This window comes from Protobothrops mucrosquamatus, unplaced genomic scaffold (genome assembly GCF_001527695.2).
Source record: "Protobothrops mucrosquamatus isolate PMUCROS unplaced genomic scaffold, P.Mucros_1.0 scaffold5143, whole genome shotgun sequence".
NCBI classification, from domain to species: domain Eukaryota; kingdom Metazoa; phylum Chordata; class Lepidosauria; order Squamata; family Viperidae; genus Protobothrops; species Protobothrops mucrosquamatus.
Window position 1 is genome coordinate 10,470 of NW_015391016.1, and position 17,500 is coordinate 27,969.

Consider the following 17,500-nt stretch of genomic DNA (forward strand, 5'->3'; position numbering starts at 1 on the left):
GTTCCAAACCCTTTCATTAAGGCTGGCCCTCGGGATCGTGTTGGGCCATGCCTGCGCGATGGGGGAGTCGCGCAGGGCTAGCAATTCCCTCCTGGAATACAACTCCCAATCATGGCGGGAGGTCCCACAGCAGAGTCGGGAGAGGGAAAAGTCCTCGTGATGGTGGTCAAGGGGTCTGATGGATTAAAAGACGGTGTCACCTCGGTCCAGCCAGGCCGTTAGGCCACCATGGCCCCAGGGCCGCCGAGCTGCCGTCGCGTCGAGCTATTGGCCGCCGCCGTATCAGGCCGCTGCCACATCTGGCCGCCGTTCTTCCTGGCCGTTCTTTCTGGCCATTAGGCCCCGAAACGTCCGGTCGGCGATTTCCCAGCCGCCAGGTCCCAAGTCCTCCGGCAGCCAGTACTCCCGGCCGCCAGGCCCCACATCGCCAGGCCCCGCGTCGGCCGTCTGCCGACCCTCCCGGCCGCCAAGCCCCAAGTCGACCGGCCTCCGGTGTTCCGATGTTCCCGGCCACCTGGCCCCAAAACGACCGCCAGGCCCCGAGACGACCGGCTGCCGGCTCCCCCGGCCGCCCGGCTCCACTCTCCAACCTCTCCGCCAGGCCGCCAGGCCGCCCGGCTTCGTTCTCCTCGCCCGGCCTCTCCAACCTCTCCGCCAGGCCCCGGCCTCTCCTCGCCCGGCCTTCCTCGCCCGGCCTTTCCAGCCTCTCCGCCAGGCCCCGGCCTCTCCAACCTCTTCACCAGGCCCCAAGGCGACTCGCCGCCAGCCCGCCGTCAGGCCCCGTCAGGCCCCGAGACGGCCCGCCACCGGTTTCCCCGGCCGCCCGGCTCCGTTCTACTCGCCAGCCACCGCTCGTCCGCTCGTCCGCTCGTCCACTCGTCCACTCGTCCGCTCGTCCACTCGCCAGGCCGCTCCGCTCCGCTCACCAGGCCGCTCCGCTCACCAGGCCGCTCACCAGGCCGCTCCGCTCGCCAGGCCGCTCCGCTCGTCCGCTCGTCTGCTCGGCCGCTCGGCTGCTCCGCTCTCCCCTCACGGCTCACGGCTCTGACCGGGTGGTCCAACTCGTCCTTTTCGCTCGCCGACCCTCTCCTCCTTCCAACTCCAGCCGGCGAGCACCCCCCGGACCTTTCAAGGCTCCCCCATCTCCGCTGAGGACCCCGCGGAGACTACGGAGCCGAAAACAGTAGGTCCGCCATCCTCACACATTTTACTTATTTGCCTCCTTGCCTCCAGAAGTTGTGAACGCTCCAACACTGGGAGAGATTGGACAGGCGTTTGTCTGAAATGGTATAGGGTTTCCTGCCTGAGCAGGGGGTTGGACTAGAAGACCTCCAAGGTCCCTTCCAGCTCTATTCCTATTCTACTCTACTCTACTCTACTCTACTCTACTCTACTCTACTCTACTCTACTCTACTCTACTCTACTCTACTCTACTCTACTCTACTCTACTCTACTCTTCTATTCTATTCTATTCTATTCTATTCTATTCTATTCTATTCTTCATTCCTTCTATTCTATTCTATTCTATTCTATTCTACTCTTCTTCCTTCTTCTCTTTTTCCTCCCCTGCTCCTCCTCCTCCCCTCCTCCTCTTTCTCCTCCTTTTCTTCTTCTCCTCTTCCTCATCTCCTCTTTTCCTTCTTTCTCTCCTCCTCCAGTTAAAATCGAGAGTCACCCAGTTACCACTGCTTTCCAAGAACGCCCTTCAACCAGTGACCAGCTTAAACCCCTTTTCCCGAATTTACGCAACAGGCAACATTTAAAACGGGACTAACCAGATTTATCTTTGCCCCATAGATTGTTTTTAACAATAAAGAATGCAGCAAACTGAGATTACCACTAAGCTGGTTAAGTAAGGGTGCTTCGTGAAGGCAACCTCAGCGATTCTCCTCTGGAGAAGGCCATCAACATAGAAAAGGGGGGGAGGGGGAGGGAAAGCGAACTGGGGATTTGAAACAGAGGGGTGTGGGGTGTGGGCTTTTTCTTCCCCCCCCCTTTTTAAAAAAAGCCAGGGGGGATTATGTTCAATTAAGAAGCACCACTTGGTCCAGTGGAGAGGAGGGTCAGGGACGAACAATGCCTTGTTGACATCCCTGGAAGAAGCAGATTCATGAAGTGGGAAAGCTGGGGTGGGGTGGGGGGATTGAAAGGGTTCCCCTTATCAAAGGAGCCTCTGAACTCTTCTTTGGCCTTCCTCCTCCTCCTCCTCCTCCTCCTCCTCCTCCTCCTCCCCTGCTTTCACCAAGGGCATCCTCAGAAATTTCACACTCATGCCCCATCCTTTTGTGAGCTGAGCTGCTGAGTGGGCTAAAGGACCCGGGAGCAGAAGGAAAGTTTTTTTTTTCTGGGGGGGGGGCAGCAGGATTGCATTAATCCTCCTCATTAGTTCTCATGTGACATCATTATCTCACATTAGCGACCCTCTTGCTACAGTAATTGGGAAGTCCTGGATGACCTTTAATTATCCTGCTGGGCTTTTTCACCCTCTTCAATGCCACTGGCCCTTTCTCCCCCCCCCCCACCCCTCTTCTCTTTCTTCCCCGCTTGGGCTCCAGGCCTTGTTAAGATGCCAACATGGGGAGGGGGGGGGGAAAGTGCCAAGCCCATGCGGAGAGGCTCTGAAGAGATGGGGTGGAAAAGAGGGAAAGAGAGGCATTTCTCAGGCCTCTCCCAGAACCACTGCTTGACCTCTGACCACGAGAGGGTCCCAGCTGCTCCGCTCTTGGGGTGCCACCCACCAGGTTTCAGGGATCCCCTGCTGAACTCAATGGGGGGGGAGACTAAGGAGCCAGCTGATCCTTCTCTGGATAAAATTGATGAGTTATAAAGCACAAGGGCTCTTTCTCTTTCTTTCTTTCTTTCTTTCTTTCTTTCTTTCTTTCTTTCTTTCTTTCTTTCTTTCTTTCTCATTTTCTCTTTCTTTCTTTTCCTTCCTTCATTCCTTCCCCTTTCCCCTTCCTTTCTCTCTCTCTCTCTTTCTCATCTTCTCTTCCTCCCTCCCTCCCTCTCTTTCTTTCTTTCTTTCTTATCTTTTCCTTCCTTCCTTCCTCTGTCTGTCTGTCTGTCTGTATGTATGTATGTATGTATGCATGTATGTCCCTTATCTCCTGCTCCCCCTTTGCAAACTGCTGCTGTAATTCAGTCCAGATTGTTCAGGTTGCTCACCAAAGCACCAGAGGGAAGGACAAGAAACAATGATTGGAAACTGATCAAAGAGAGAAGCAACCTGGAATTAAGGAGAAACTTCCTGACAGTGAGGACAATTAACCAGTGGAACACCTTGCCACCAGAAACTGTGGGTGCTCCATCACTGGAGGTTTTTAAAAAGAGGCTAGACAGTCACTTGTCTGAGATGGTATAGATTCTCCTGCTTGAGCAAGGGGCTGGACTAGAAGACCTCCAAGGTCCCTTCTATTCTATTCTATTCTATTCTATTCTATTCTATTCTATTCTATTCTGATTGAGTCAGGAAGCCTAACCCTAACCCCACAGGAAAATCTACCGGAGTGCACGTGGGAATGCACTCCTCTCCCTTCAGCTCTAAAGAAGCTTCCTGGATGAGAAGCGAAACGTCTTCAAAGAAAAACAAGAAAGTCCAGTTGCCTTGTGAAAAAGCATCTTTGGGATAACTCAGACCTGGATGATGGAGAATCTCCATAGACATTTCTCTGTCCTTGAGTGACATCTAGTGGTGGAAAAAATCATTGTTCAAAGAAAATAGAGACTTGAAGATAAACAGAGAAAAAAACAAAAAGTTATAGTTAAAAACTTTGCATCTAAGGAAAAAGAACAATTGTCAGAAAATAGAGACTGTAGTGGAGACTAAAATATATAAGGAACGGTTGCTGGAATTGGGTATGTCTAGTTTAATGAAGAGTAGGACGAGGGGGGACATGATAGCAGTCTTCCAGTATCTCAGGGGCTGCCCCAAAGAGGAGGGAGTCAAGCTATTTTCCAAAGCCCCTGAAGGCAGGACAAGAAGCAAGGGATGGAAACTAACCAAGGAGAGAAGCAACCTAGAACTAAGGAGAAACTTCCTAACAGTGAGAACAATTAACCAGTGGAACCACCTGCCTCCAGAAGCGGTGAATGCTCCAACACTGGAAGTTTTTAAGAAGAGACTGGACAGCCATTTGTCTGAAATGGTATAGGGTTTCTTGCCTGAGCTGGGGGGTGGACTAGAAGACCTCCAAGGTCCCTTCCATCCCTATTATTCTGTTAAGGGACGTGATAAATCCCTTATTATGACAATATCTTTTCTAGATCAAAATAGTGTGCATACTTTTGGGATCAACAGCACTCTTCATCAAAGAAAAAGGCAAAGAAAGAAAGAAAAAAGAGGAAAACGACAGAGAAAAACAACTTGTTTCCACCGTAAAATTCCTATCCTTTTTTTTTTTTGTTTTCAATTCAGTATTTTCAAATCAGTTCCAATGGGGAATATTGCTTTTCTGCTCTTTGGCCAGCAGGTGGCAGGCCTCAGTCAGAATTGTTATTCTATTCTCCTGTCTTGATTCAGAGGCCTCAAGTTTGATTTTGTGCTGTGTTTAAAAATCAGTCAGTCAGTAAGTCGGTTGCGTCACAGCTTNAAGACAAAAGAAGCATTTAACGGACGGAGCACCTGGCCGGAGAGATGCCAAGGCAAAAACGGCTTAGTGGAGAGTGCAAGGCACTGAGCCTGTGGACGTCGGAGGTCCTCCCCCCCCACTCCTCTGCCCGAATTAATATTGATCGGAGACACCCCCCCCCCCCCCCGCGGGGCTGCTTTTAGCCAGAAGCTTCGGCACACCACCGTGGAGTAGAAATAAATAAATAAATCCTACAGCCCTGCAAAGGTTGATGAAGGAGGGAGGGAGGTGAAAGTGATATTCTTCGCTGGATGGAAATGTCCCAGGAGATTAGAAGCACCTTCCTTTCCTCAAGAAGCCCCCCAAAAGCTACGCTCCTTCTCCTTCTTCTTACAATTAACCATTAACCAGTGGAACTCCTTGCCTCCAGAAGTTGTGATGCTCCAACACTGGAAGAGATTGGACAGGCGTTTGTCTGAAATGGTATAGGGTTTCCTGCCTGAGCAAGGGGTTGGACTAGAAGACCTCCAAGGTCCCTTCCAGCTCTATTCCTATTCTACTCTACTCGACTCTACTCTACTCTACACTCTACTCTACACTCTACTCTACTCTAATCTAATCTACTCTACTCTACTCTACTCTACTCTACTCTTCTCTTCTATTCTATTCTATTCTATTCTATTCTTCATTCCTTCTATTCTATTCTATTCTATTCTATTCTATTCTATTCTATTCTATTCTATTCTATTCTATTCTATTCTATTCTATTCTATTCTTTCTTTCCATATTCTATTCTATTCTATTCTTCATTCCTTCTATTCTATTCTATTCTATTCTATTCTATTCTATTCTATTCTATTCTATTCTATTCTATTCCTCTTCTTCCTTCTTCTCTTCCTCCTCCCCTCCTCCTCTTTCTCCTCCTTTTCTTCTCCTCCTCCTCTTTCTCCTCCTTTTCTTCTCCTCCTCCTCCTCTTTCCCTTCTTCCTCTCTTCCTCCTCCAGTTAAAATCGAGAGTCACCCAGTTACCACTGCTTTCAAAGAACGCCCTTCAACCAGTGACCAGCTTAAACCCCTTTTCCCGAATGTACGCAACAGGCAAAATTTAAAACGGGACTAACCAGACTTATCTTTGCCCCATAGATTGTTTTTAACAATAAAGAATGCAGCAAACTGAGATTACCACTAAGCTGGTTAAGTAAGGGTGCTTCGTGAAGGCAACCTCAGCGATTCTCCTCTGGAGAAGGCCATCAACATAGAAAAGGGGGGGAGGGGGAGGGAAAGCGAACTGGGGATTTGAAACAGAGGGGTGTGGGGTGTGGGCTTTTTCTCCCCCCCACACTTTTAAAAAAAGCCAGGGGGGATTATGTTCAATTAAGAAGCACCACTTGGTCCAGTGGAGAGGAGGGTCAGGGACGAACAATGCCTTGTTGACATCCCTGGAAGACGCAGATTCATGAAGTGGGAAAGCTGGGGTGGGGTGGGGGGATTGAAAGGGTTCCCCTTATCAAAGGAGCCTCTGAACTCTTCTTTGGCCTTCCTCCTCCTCCTCCTCCTCCTCCTCTGCTTTCACCAAGGGCATCCTCAGAAATTTCGCACTCATGCCCCATCCTTTTGTGAGCTGAGCTGCTGAGTGGGCTAAAGGACCCGGGAGCAGAAGGAAAGTTTTTTTTTTTCTGGGCTGGGGGGGGCAGCAGGATTGCATTAATCCTCCTCATTAGTTCTCATGTGACATCATTATCTCACATTAGCGACCCTCTTGCTACAGTAATTGGGAAGTCCTGGATGACCTTTAATTATCCTGCTGGGCTTTTTCACCCTCTTCAATGCCACTGGCCCTTTCTCCCCCCCCACCCCACCCCTCTTCTCTTTCTTCCCCGCTTGGGCTCCAGGCCTTGTTAAGATGCCAACATGGGGAGGGGGGGGGGAAGTGCCAAGCCCATGCGGAGAGGCTCTGAAGAGATGGGGTGGAAAAGAGGGAAAGAGAGGCATTTCTCAGGCCTCTCCCAGAACCACTGCTTGACCTCTGACCACGAGAGGGTCCCAGCTGCTCCGCTCTTGGGGTGCCACCCACCAGGTTTCGGGGATCCCCTGCTGAACTCAATGGGGGGGGAGACTAAGGAGCCAGCTGATCCTTCTCTGGATAAAATTGATGAGTTATAAAGCACAAGGGCTCTTTCTCTTTCTTTCTTTCTTTCTTTCTTTCTTTCTTTCTTTCTTTCTTTCTCATTTTCTCTTTCTTTCTTTTCCTTCCTTCCTTCCTTCCCCTTTCCCCTTCCTTTCTCTCTCTCTCTCTTTCTCATCTTCTCTTCCTCCCTCCCTCCCTCTCTTTCTTTCTTTCTTTCTTATCTTTTCCTTCCTTCCTTCCTTCCTCTGTCTGTCTGTCTGTCTGTCTGTATGTATGTATGTCTGTATGTATGTATGTATGTATGTATGTATGCATGTATGTCCCTTATCTCCTGCTCCCCCTTTGCAAACTGCTGCTGTAATTCAGTCCAGATTGTTCAGGTTGCTCACCAAAGCACCAGAGGGAAGGACAAGAAACAATGATTGGAAACTGATCAAAGAGAGAAGCAACCTGGAATTAAGGAGAAACTTCCTGACAGTGAGGACAATTAACCAGTGGAACACCTTGCCACCAGAAACTGTGGGTGCTCCATCACTGGAGGTTTTTAAAAAGAGGCTAGACAGTCACTTGTCTGAGATGGTATAGATTCTCCTGCTTGAGCAAGGGGCTGGACTAGAAGACCTCCAAGGTCCCTTCTATTCTATTCTATTCTATTCTATTCTATTCTATTCTATTCTATTCTATTCTATTCTATTCTATTCTATTCTGATTGAGTCAGGAAGCCTAACCCTAACCCCACAGGAAAATCTACCGGAGTGCACGTGGGAATGCACTCCTCTCCCTTCAGCTCTAAAGAAGCTTCCTGGATGAGAAGCGAAACGTCTTCAAAGAAAAACAAGAAAGTCCAGTTGCCTTGTGAAAAAGCATCTTTGGGATAACTCAGACCTGGATGATGGAGAATCTCCATAGACATTTCTCTGTCCTTGAGTGACATCTAGTGGTGGAAAAAATCATTGTTCAAAGAAAATAGAGACTTGAAGATAAACAGAGAAAAAAACAAAAAGTTATAGTTAAAAACTTTGCATCTAAGCAAAAAGAACAATTGTCAGAAAATAGAGACTGTAGTGGAGACTAAAATATATAAGGAACGGTTGCTGGAATTGGGTATGTCTAGTTTAATGAAGAGAAGGACGAGGGGGGACATGATAGCAGTCTTCCAGTATCTCAGGGGCTGCCCCAAAGAAGAGGGAGTCAAGCTATTTTCCAAAGCCCCTGAAGGCAGGACAAGAAGCAAGGGATGGAAACTAACCAAGGAGAGAAGCAACCTAGAACTAAGGAGAAACTTCCTGACAGTTAGAACAATTAACCAGTGGAACAACCTGCCTCCAGAAGCGGTGAATGCTCCAACACTGGAAGTTTTTAAGAAGAGACTGGACAGCCATTTGTCTGAAATGGTATAGGGTTTCTTGCCTGAGCTGGGGGGTGGACTAGAAGACCTCCAAGGTCCCTTCCATCCCTATTATTCTGTTAAGGGACGTGATAAATCCCTTATTATGACAATATCTTTTCTAGATCAAAATAGTGTGCATACTTTTGGGATCAACAGCACTCTTCATCAAAGAAAAAGGCAAAGAAAGAAAGAAAAAAGAGGAAAACGACAGAGAAAAACAACTTGTTTCCACCGTAAAATTCCTATCCTTTTTTTTTTTTTGTTTTCAATTCAGTATTTTCAAATCAGTTCCAATGGGGAATATTGCTTTTCTGCTCTTTGGCCAGCAGGTGGCAGGCCTCAGTCAGAATTGTTATTCTATTCTCCTGTCTTGATTCAGAGGCCTCAAGTTTGATTTTGTGCTGTGTTTAAAAATCAGTCAGTCAGTAAGTCGGTTGCGTCACAGCTTTCCAAAGGCATGGATTTTCTTGAAAAAGGTGACCTCGTTTCAAAAAGAGCCACACACCCCAGAAATCTTTGCAAGATTAGAAAAGTAGCTACACAGCTCTTAAATAAGATGCAAAATTTTGGAGTGATGCACTTTGCAAAAAAAAACCCAACCCCCCCCCCCCGATGGCTGTAAAAATGAAAATATTTTTTTCCCCTACAGATTGCAACTTGGATGGTCAAATCCAAACAAAGGTGGAAATATTACAAGGAGAAAATGTGAAGTGCCAAAATATTTGAAAATCCATCGTTTTGGGGTAAGATGAGAAGGAAGAAACGGGAAAACGAATATTTTGGTAAGCTTTGCGTAAAGGGTGACTTAGGTGTCCTCAGCACGCTGTTGTGTTTATTTAAAAGGAGGCTGGTGTTTCTTTGTAGTTTCTATCCTGAGCAAGGGGTTGATCTGGATGACCTCTAAGGATCCCTTTCATATCGTGATTCAAGACCGCCTCCTTGTTTTTCAACCAGGACTAGCTCCTCTGCCACCAACACTGCAATTCCCTCATTATCCACCTTTGTTCTATAAGAAACTCCACCCCAAAAAATATCCATATTTGGTTTATTCTGTTTTCCTTCCAGCCGTTCATTTCCACACAAGGTGTAAAGCAGCTCTCAAATAAATATACCAGGTCAGCCCAGGAACCTCGGAGCTGAAAAATAAATATTTGTCCCCAGGATCCTAAACGGAGGGTGTTGAAATCCTGTGTGACACCTAGCCTTGCGGTTTTTACTGTAACCAAATTAATAGCTGTTCTCGCTTTTAACTTCTCCATTAGGCGGGCTGGGAGATTTGCCTTTTGTCTGTCTGGTGTCCCAGATTTGTGGGTTGTCTGACTCAGCCTTTCTGGCCCAGCTTTCCATAGGGGGGGGGGAGAGGAAGTGGATTAAAGGAACAAAGGACGTTGGGCACCTTGGCATCTGGTGAAGGACAGAGGTGAAATGATGGAATATTTGTAGCTCGGAGTTGAACTTTGGGGCCCTTGGCGCTCTCTGAGCTTGGTGGTTTTCTTGCAGACATTTCATTACCTACCTAGATAACGTCATCAGTGCTAGAAGTGTGGGGGGGGAGGAAGAGGAGGAGGAGGAGGAGGAGGAGGAGGAGGAGGATCACCATGGGGTCCTTGGTGCTCTCCGAGCTTGGTGGTTTTCTTGCAGACATTTCATTACCCACCTAGTGCTAGAAGGGAATGGGATGTGCAAAATGAGGAGGAGGAGGAGAAGAAGAAGAAGGAAGAAGAAGAAGAAGAAGAAGAAGAGGAAGAGGAAGAGGAAGAGGAAGAGGAAGAAGAGGAGGAGGAGGAGGAGGAGGAGGAGGAGGAGGAGGAGGACTGTGTGGGGTTCTTGGTGCTTTCTGAGCTTGCTTGTTTTCTTGCAGACGTTTCATGACCCAACTAGGTAACATCATCAGTGCTAGGAGGGTGTGGGGTTTATGGAGAGGAGGAGATGGAGGAGGAAGAGGAGAGAATGATTGTGGGGTCCTTGGTGCTCTCTGAGCTCGCTTGTTTTCTTGCAGACATTTCATGACCCAACTAGGGAACATTATCAGTGCAGGAACAGGAGGCCACCAGGAAAACCCAAGGCCAGAGGCTACACTGGGGAGTCCTAAAAACATCTGAAAAAAAACCTACTATAAACCACCACTGTTTTTCTGGCAATAAAACTCCACCAACCTGCCCATTCGCTCCCTAGTCTTTACATAAGACAGGAAGTAACATTTTTCAACCAAATATTTAATCCCACAGTGGCCGTCTCTCTGATGGCCTGGCTATTATTATTATTATTATTATTATTATTATTATTATTATTATTATTATTATTATTATTATTATTATTATTATTATTATTATTATTATTATTATTATTATTATTATTATTATTTTATTCCAATCTGGACGACAATTTCGGGGCGCTCCATCTGGCATCTGGATCCCAGCTTCCACGCTCAAGGGCACGCCATCCCACTCGGCCTAGAAAGCTACGCCTTTAAGGTTCCAAGACGGAGCTTGGAAACAGTGTGAAAAGGGGAACACACACACACACCCACACACACACACACATACACACACACATACACACACACACACTGTGTATCAACCACCACCCCTGCCGCAAAACCACATGCCATTTCCCCTGGAAGGCAAAATAGCCAGATGGGGCCAAGTTCCCAAAAAACGAAACAGTCTCCCTGGTAAGCTGGCATGAGCGCAGAGGAGCGTCTTGTCTATTTTAGATTGCCCTTTTGCCTTTGCAGAGCCTCCTGTGACTGGTCAGAGAGAGAGAAAGAGAGAGAGAGAGAGAACTATTTTGGGCCTGCAAAGCTGGCCTCTTCCGGCCAGCCACTGCCCCTGTTCTCAGTGTGAAGGGCACCGGGCACCACATCATGCCACGCCGGGAGAGGCTTAACGGGCACTCGCCAGCATGGCCCCATCCCCGGCATAAGCTGTTCGCAAGGTAGGACCTACAAAATTTCCCCCCTCTCTGGGATGGCCCTGTTTGTTTTTTTTCCCCTTGGCACCCCTCTTTTACAAGTCTGGAAAAGGGTGACCAGCAAAGTCACTTTGCTATGGGGAGGGTACAAGCAAACTCCTTCAAATGCCAAAGGAACAATGGCATCCAAACAGCCCTGGTGGATTGGGACACCGCCAAGGACTTTTGAATCAAGGACCGGCCTGAAAAGTCAGAACAAAACAGTTCAGAACAGAATAACAGAGCTGGGAGGGACCTTGGAGGTCATCTAGCCCAACCCCCTGCTCAAGCAGGAGACCCTATACCATTTCAGACAAATGGCTGTCCAGTCTCTTCTTCAAAACTTCCAGTGTTGGAGCATCCACCACTTCTGGAGGGAAGCCGTTCCACTAGTTAATTGTTCTAACTGTCAGGAAATTTCTTCTTCGTTCTAACTTCTCTCCTTGATTCACCTGGGAAGATAGCTGTTATTCCTGAACAAAGTCCCTGTCTTGGTGATGGGAGAAACCTTGTGTTTGAGGGGGGGGGGAATAAATGATTAATAAAATTGGGAACGTCGTGCGTAGTAAAATCCCCATCAGAAAGAGAAAAATCACTCCAGCCAAGGCAAGCAACAAGATTTAGCTTCCCATTAAAGAGGTTCCAATAAGGAGTTTATTTTTCTGCCTAGTAGTGAATTTAAATAAAGGAGAATATTTGTAGCTCAAGGTTAAAATGAGGGGCCCTTGGTGGTTTTCTCGCAGACATTGCATTATTCAAACTAAGTAACACCAGCGGTGCTACTGTACTGAATGATAATAAAAATTAAATTGGGGGCATCCCTGGAGTGGGGTCCATTTCCTTCTTGGTGGTCAAGGGGTAAATCTGCGCCAAGTAGCAGTCCTCAGGCCAACCAACCTCTTGCAGAATCTACACATCCTCTATTTTTTTGCCCCCCCCCCTTGGGCACAGTAGATGGGAGCAAAATAGAAATGAAAACTTCCTAAGTTGAATTTGATCCTTCGTGGATGGGTCCCTGTTAATACTCTTGTCAGAAACGCACTTGCACTTCTTCCTAGATTCCCCCCCCCAACTTCCCAATCTAGCTGTAGGATTACTTAGTGGTCTCCCATTCAAACCAACTGTAAGCTTGGTTCTTTTTGAGGGCAGCTGGGTGCTGCCATCTCCTGGTGATTTTTATATGGCTTTATTTTTCTCTACTACTGAATCCTCGATTCACACTCTTCCCTTCCGCTTCGCCCTCCCAGGTGCTTCTTTTTTGGGGGGGGATCCCTTTTAGCTTTGTTTGGTGACGGGATTCTTTACATTTTTGTTCCCGTTTTGCTTTATTTTGAAATGGGTTTTTCTGCCATCCCGAGTTGCATTTTTTAAGATGGGCAGCCATATGTGCCTTGTCCAAATACACAAGTTTAAAAGAATTAAGAAGAATACACAAGTTTAAAAGAAGTAAGAAGTTCTCACAACACTTCTCTCTCCCCCCCCCCCCCGTCCCTTCCCTCTTCTCCTCCAACCCCGCCAAATGTTTCTCTTCTCCCAGATGGAAAATTTTGAATACAGCATCCAGCTGAACGACCGGGATTGGGCTGAATTTTACTTCGTCTCGGAGGAATGCCGTTTGATCCCCCCAGCCTTGGCCACTGCTGAAGACCAGCTCCTGAGTGATCTTGAGGAAGGGGAGGCCGAAGAAAAGAGGGCCCCAGCCCACCCAAAAAACAGCTGCTTCTCCCCTGACATCCCAAGTGGGCACCTGCTTGCAGGAGATGCTTTGTCTGGCAGCGAAGATGAAACCGACGTAGGGTCCGTCGGTAGGTTTCTTTGCAGGAGTCAGCAAGTCTTTCTGCCTTCCCAGTCCTTCCCAAGGCCCTACTCCAGCCTGACTTTGAACCCTGGACCTGCCACCACCTCTGTCCCTCTCTCTGTGGCTGAAGAAGAAGGCGTAGGAATAGTAGGCTGGCCCATGGATCCTGAAACTAAGGCGGAAGCCCACGTCACCCAAGAGAGGGATTTACAGGAACCATCTCCAAGGCCAGAGACAAGAGAAAAATCTTTGGTTCTGCCCCTCGGTCCGAGTCCTGTTCAAGAGACATTGGCGAGCCAACACAGAGCAGTTGACTTGAAGTTACACTACGCCGTAGACTATACTTCCCCGACTGCTTCTGGGGGCTACAAGTTTCCAGGATCAGCGAGTAACTCCTCCATTTATGGAAAACTTGACTTTCCCAAGCTGAGAGATGCATCTCTGGAGCCCAGTGGCCTCAGGGTTTCCTCTGTTCTTTCTCCAACATCTGGAGAAGCTGAGACTCCAGAGAAGGAAGTCAAGTGCCTCCAGGTTGTCTCGAGGACCCCGTTCCAGGAAACACATTCCCCTTCTCAAGAACCTTCGGTCCAGGTGGCTCCACGATTGGTCCACAGTAGGGCAAGGGCTTCTGGAAAGAAAGAAGAGGATGTCCTCAAAGCAGAGAGGGGAGCAGACCACAGACCTAATACTTCTCAAGAGGGCGACCAAGCCAAAGACAACGGGGTGGAGGGATGGCCAGGAGTTCTAGAAGAAGATGGATCTCCAGAACCATCACTGGAGGTCGACCACAGAGGTTCTGCCCCTTCGTCAGGAAAGATGGAAAGGCAGAATAAGGGAGAACCTTGTCTCCATCTAGGTGTGGCCATTCCACCTGAAGAAGAGGCCCCAACTGGGACGCAAGGGAGCCCGAGACTTGCTTCCCACCATCCAAAATCAAATGACTGTTCAGAAGAAGCTTTAACAACCATGACGTGGCCCGAGGCGTACGACTATTTCTTCTCCGATGACCTCCACGAAGCAGAGAGACCATCATCGCCAGAGAGAAGGTCCAGGGAGACCATCAGCCACGGCCATCAGTCAGAGCTACCAGCAACGTCAGGCCCTGAAATGTACGAATATTTCTTCCAGGATGTAGATGAAACGGTGACTGGGGAAGGTCCTTCAGAGGCATCCCTCAGCTCTGCCCATCATTTGGCGCCATCCCTTGTCTTGGAAGAACCGGCATCCGACACGAGCACCGATTCCATGGGGTTCCCAGAAGTGTACGAACACTTCTTTGCACACCCAGCACAAGGCAAGAGCAGCCGAAGGCCGAACATCCTGGCCGTGCCTGCTTCAGAGTTAGGAAAGGTTGTGAGAGCTTTAACAACCCTTGTAGGTAGGCCAGTCCGCTTTCTCACATCCCAGCCAAGGCGGAGAGGATCCCAGGCGGGAGTGATGCTCATATCTCCAAAACGTCTGGATGGAGCCTCCCTGACACCAGAAAACCTCGGGGTAGCTGTCTTAAAACCAGGTATTTGTTCTTTCAGTTTTGGCCACCACGATGTAAAATAGATGTTGAGACTCTAGAAAGAGTGCAGAGAAGAGCAACAAAGAGGATTAGGGGACTGGAGGCTAAAACATAGAAGGAACGGTTGCTGGAATTGGGGATGTCTAGTTTAACAAAGAGAAGGACGAGGGGGGACATGATAGCAGTGTTCCAGTATCTCAGGGGCTGCCCCAAAGAAGAGGGAGTCAAGCTATTCTCCAAAGAAACCTGAAGGCAGGACAAGAAGCAACGGATGGAAACTAATCAAGGAGAGAAGCAACCTGGAACTGACGTTATTCTTAGTTCTAGCTTGATTTTCTCTTTGATTACTTCTTGTCCTGCCCTCAGGTGGTTTGTAGAATAGGTTGACCCCCCACACACACTTTTCCACGACAGCCCCTTAAATATTGAAAGACTGCTATCGTAGATCAACTCTGCCTATCCAAATAATAATAATAATAATAATAATAATAATAATAATAATAATAATAATAATAACAACAACAACAACAACAACAACAACACAGCCTTAAGTTTGACCACATTATTACCACTGTAAGAACCCTGGTACTGCGCGTTGAGAAATGTTTCATAGCTTTCCTCTTTAAAAAGGTTGATTTTGTCTGGACACAGAAGCGGTGGGAAAGTGTAGGAAGGAAAATATGATGAAGATTACAATCTGGGAACCGAGGCAGGGCAGTTGCTGGAAAGATGCCATTCTGCAGACCTCTGAGGGTTTTTTCTGCTTTCTAACCCATTAAGAAGGAGGGCATTTGCTGTGCGGCGCTGAATTAACGCAGCTCTGGCAATCTTTGTTTTTCGTTTTGCAACCCCAGTCGAAGGCCAAAAAAACCCAAAACAAACCCCTTTGCAGATGAGCCAAGAGGTGTTGACTCAGACCGTCTCCCGTCTGAGTTGTTTCCAACTCTAAATTGGGCTGCTGACCTTGGACCGAAAAGAGATCTAGGACACCAAAGGGAAAATTTGTACTCCGGGGACACTTAAGAGACAAACACAGCAAGATGAAAGGTGCCTCTTTCTGGAACTAAAGCCAAGAATGACCTTTGAATCTTTAAAAAAAAACGAGGATTGTGGTTTATCACAGCCCAGGCATCAGCCAAGTGGAGATTAAGATTTCAGCCTTTGAGAAAACAGGCCATGTATTCTGCGATAATCGGGTCTGAACCGTGGGCTGTGTTTTCTTATTATGGCAACAGCACAGCATTTTATCCTTAGGTTTTAAAAAAAATGGATAACTGGAAGAGAAAAAAAGTCAATTCTCACCATTTCTCCAGCAGGCATAAGCCCCAGAGCTCAGTTCCACACAAACACATGGTACAGATTAAATATTGAACAGTTGGGAGTCCCGCTAAATTTGCTTATTTGATATCACGAAACCATGCGAGGGTTTTGAGGGAGACCAGGCCTCCTAGAAACAGACTTTGGATGCCCGGAATCCTGCGCTAAGGGGGGTCAGACTAGATGTCCTTTAGAGATGCATGCCAGCTCTGACCACCACTGATTCCAAACTCCCTTGTTTTTTTTTGTTTTTTGTTTTAAATTCAGAGAGGCCTCTCCAGCTGGTCATTACGCCCAGAGATTTGTGCCTGGGATTTGTGGCGTTGGCTTCTTGGGCTGTGAAAACCTCCAACTTGCAGGCTCCGGATGCTTGGAAGATTGGTAATGCTTCCCAGGGCCCCTGTGTGGGGAGAACTGAGATTTGGGGGTGGGTGGGGGGTTGAAATTGAAAAGATAACCCAGGAATGCTGACCGACTGGTTCCCGGCTGAAATAAGGCAGGAGGGACACCAGGAAGAGCGTGTTTTTTTCCCTCTCTCTCTTTCTTAACCCCTTATCTTTTCTTTTTTCCATTTTTTTTTCTTTTCCAAAGCAACCTTCTGCATGTTTCAGAGCAGCAGCAGAGAGAGAGACGCTGGTTTCTCCCTGTATATCTTAAAAGAAAGTTTATTTTTAAAGAATGTAAGAGTGGGATCCCCTAGGCCTGGCCTCCATTTCTCCATTTCTCTTCTACTTTTTGAGAAAGAAGCAAATTCAGGAAGGCAACTCATATGAGCATCTCTCCCACCCCTCCCCTGTCCTCTCCTTTCCTTTCCCCTCTTTCAAAAACCCAACAGAATCCAAAATCTGACTGTTTTAAATAGAATTCACTTTCCTTTTGTTTTGGGGTTTTTTTTTGTTTTTGTTTTTAAATTCCTAGTCCTCATGACTGGGACGCAGTGATGCCTGGGGAACCCTAGAAGGTTTAAAAAGCTGGAAATAAAAGGCTTGGTTTTTCCTTCCCTCCTTTAGCTAAAACACAGTAAACGACAGTAGAAAACAATTGCGGGATTTATGATGCAGAAGGAAGAATCTCCTGTAAATGGCAGAAAAGATTGGAATATTGAAAAAGGGGGGAAAGACACTGTGCAAAAAATAATAATAATAATAATGCTTGATCCAGGCTCGCTACTCTTGCTATGGAAAAAAGTTTAAAGGTCTTGGTTGCATTCATTCATCTGGACACATATATCTTTTTTTTTTTTTCTTTCCCCAGTGCTGCTGGCAAATTTTGGCACCCTCTCCGCCATCCGTTGCTTCAGGAGGCAGGTTGTCATGGAGAATTATCACAGCTCTTAAGGAGAGGCAGGTCATCCCTGAAGGGGATGCTTTCAAGATCTTTTCCTGCAAAGCAAGAAAACCAAATTTGGGGGCCTTTTGAATTGCCGGACTTCAGATTTACCGGCAGGGAACGAGGTGAGAAAGAAGATTAAACCTTCCCTAAAAATCATCCCTATTGGGATCTACCCAACTCAAGCCCCAAATCCTTGTGTGTGTTTTTTCTTTGTCTCCCACTTGGGAGTTTGTCTTAAACTTGCAAGGGATGGTAAGCTATAAAATGAATTCCTCAGCAGACACAGGAGTCAAAGCACACTGGAAGAAAGTTATCAAAAGGATTCAGAGGACTTTCACGAAGGAATAGATAAGAGGAACAAAAAGCTTGTTTTTTTTAAAAAAACAAACAAACTAGGTTTAAGAAAAGGAATAACTGAAAGACAAGATCATTCAAAAAAGGTGTTTCAACTACAGAAGGTGAGAGAATTTGACATTAAGGGATAATAGTACAGGGAGTCCTCAAC

The 17,500-nt window shown here is 47.2% G+C and overlaps 1 protein-coding gene across 1 annotated transcript; it reads left to right on the forward strand.

Annotated features, from left to right (window-relative positions):
* Positions 1-13,626: 13,626 nt before the first annotated feature.
* PERM1 (PPARGC1 and ESRR induced regulator, muscle 1) lies at positions 13,627-17,019 on the forward strand. Its single transcript, XM_029286810.1, has 3 exons — positions 13,627-14,349; positions 15,931-16,044; positions 16,918-17,019. The coding sequence occupies exons 1-3, from the start codon at positions 13,653-13,655 to the stop codon at positions 16,998-17,000; spliced, it is 894 nt and encodes a 297-aa protein (XP_029142643.1). The 5' UTR covers positions 13,627-13,652; the 3' UTR covers positions 17,001-17,019.
* Positions 17,020-17,500: the final 481 nt, after the last annotated feature.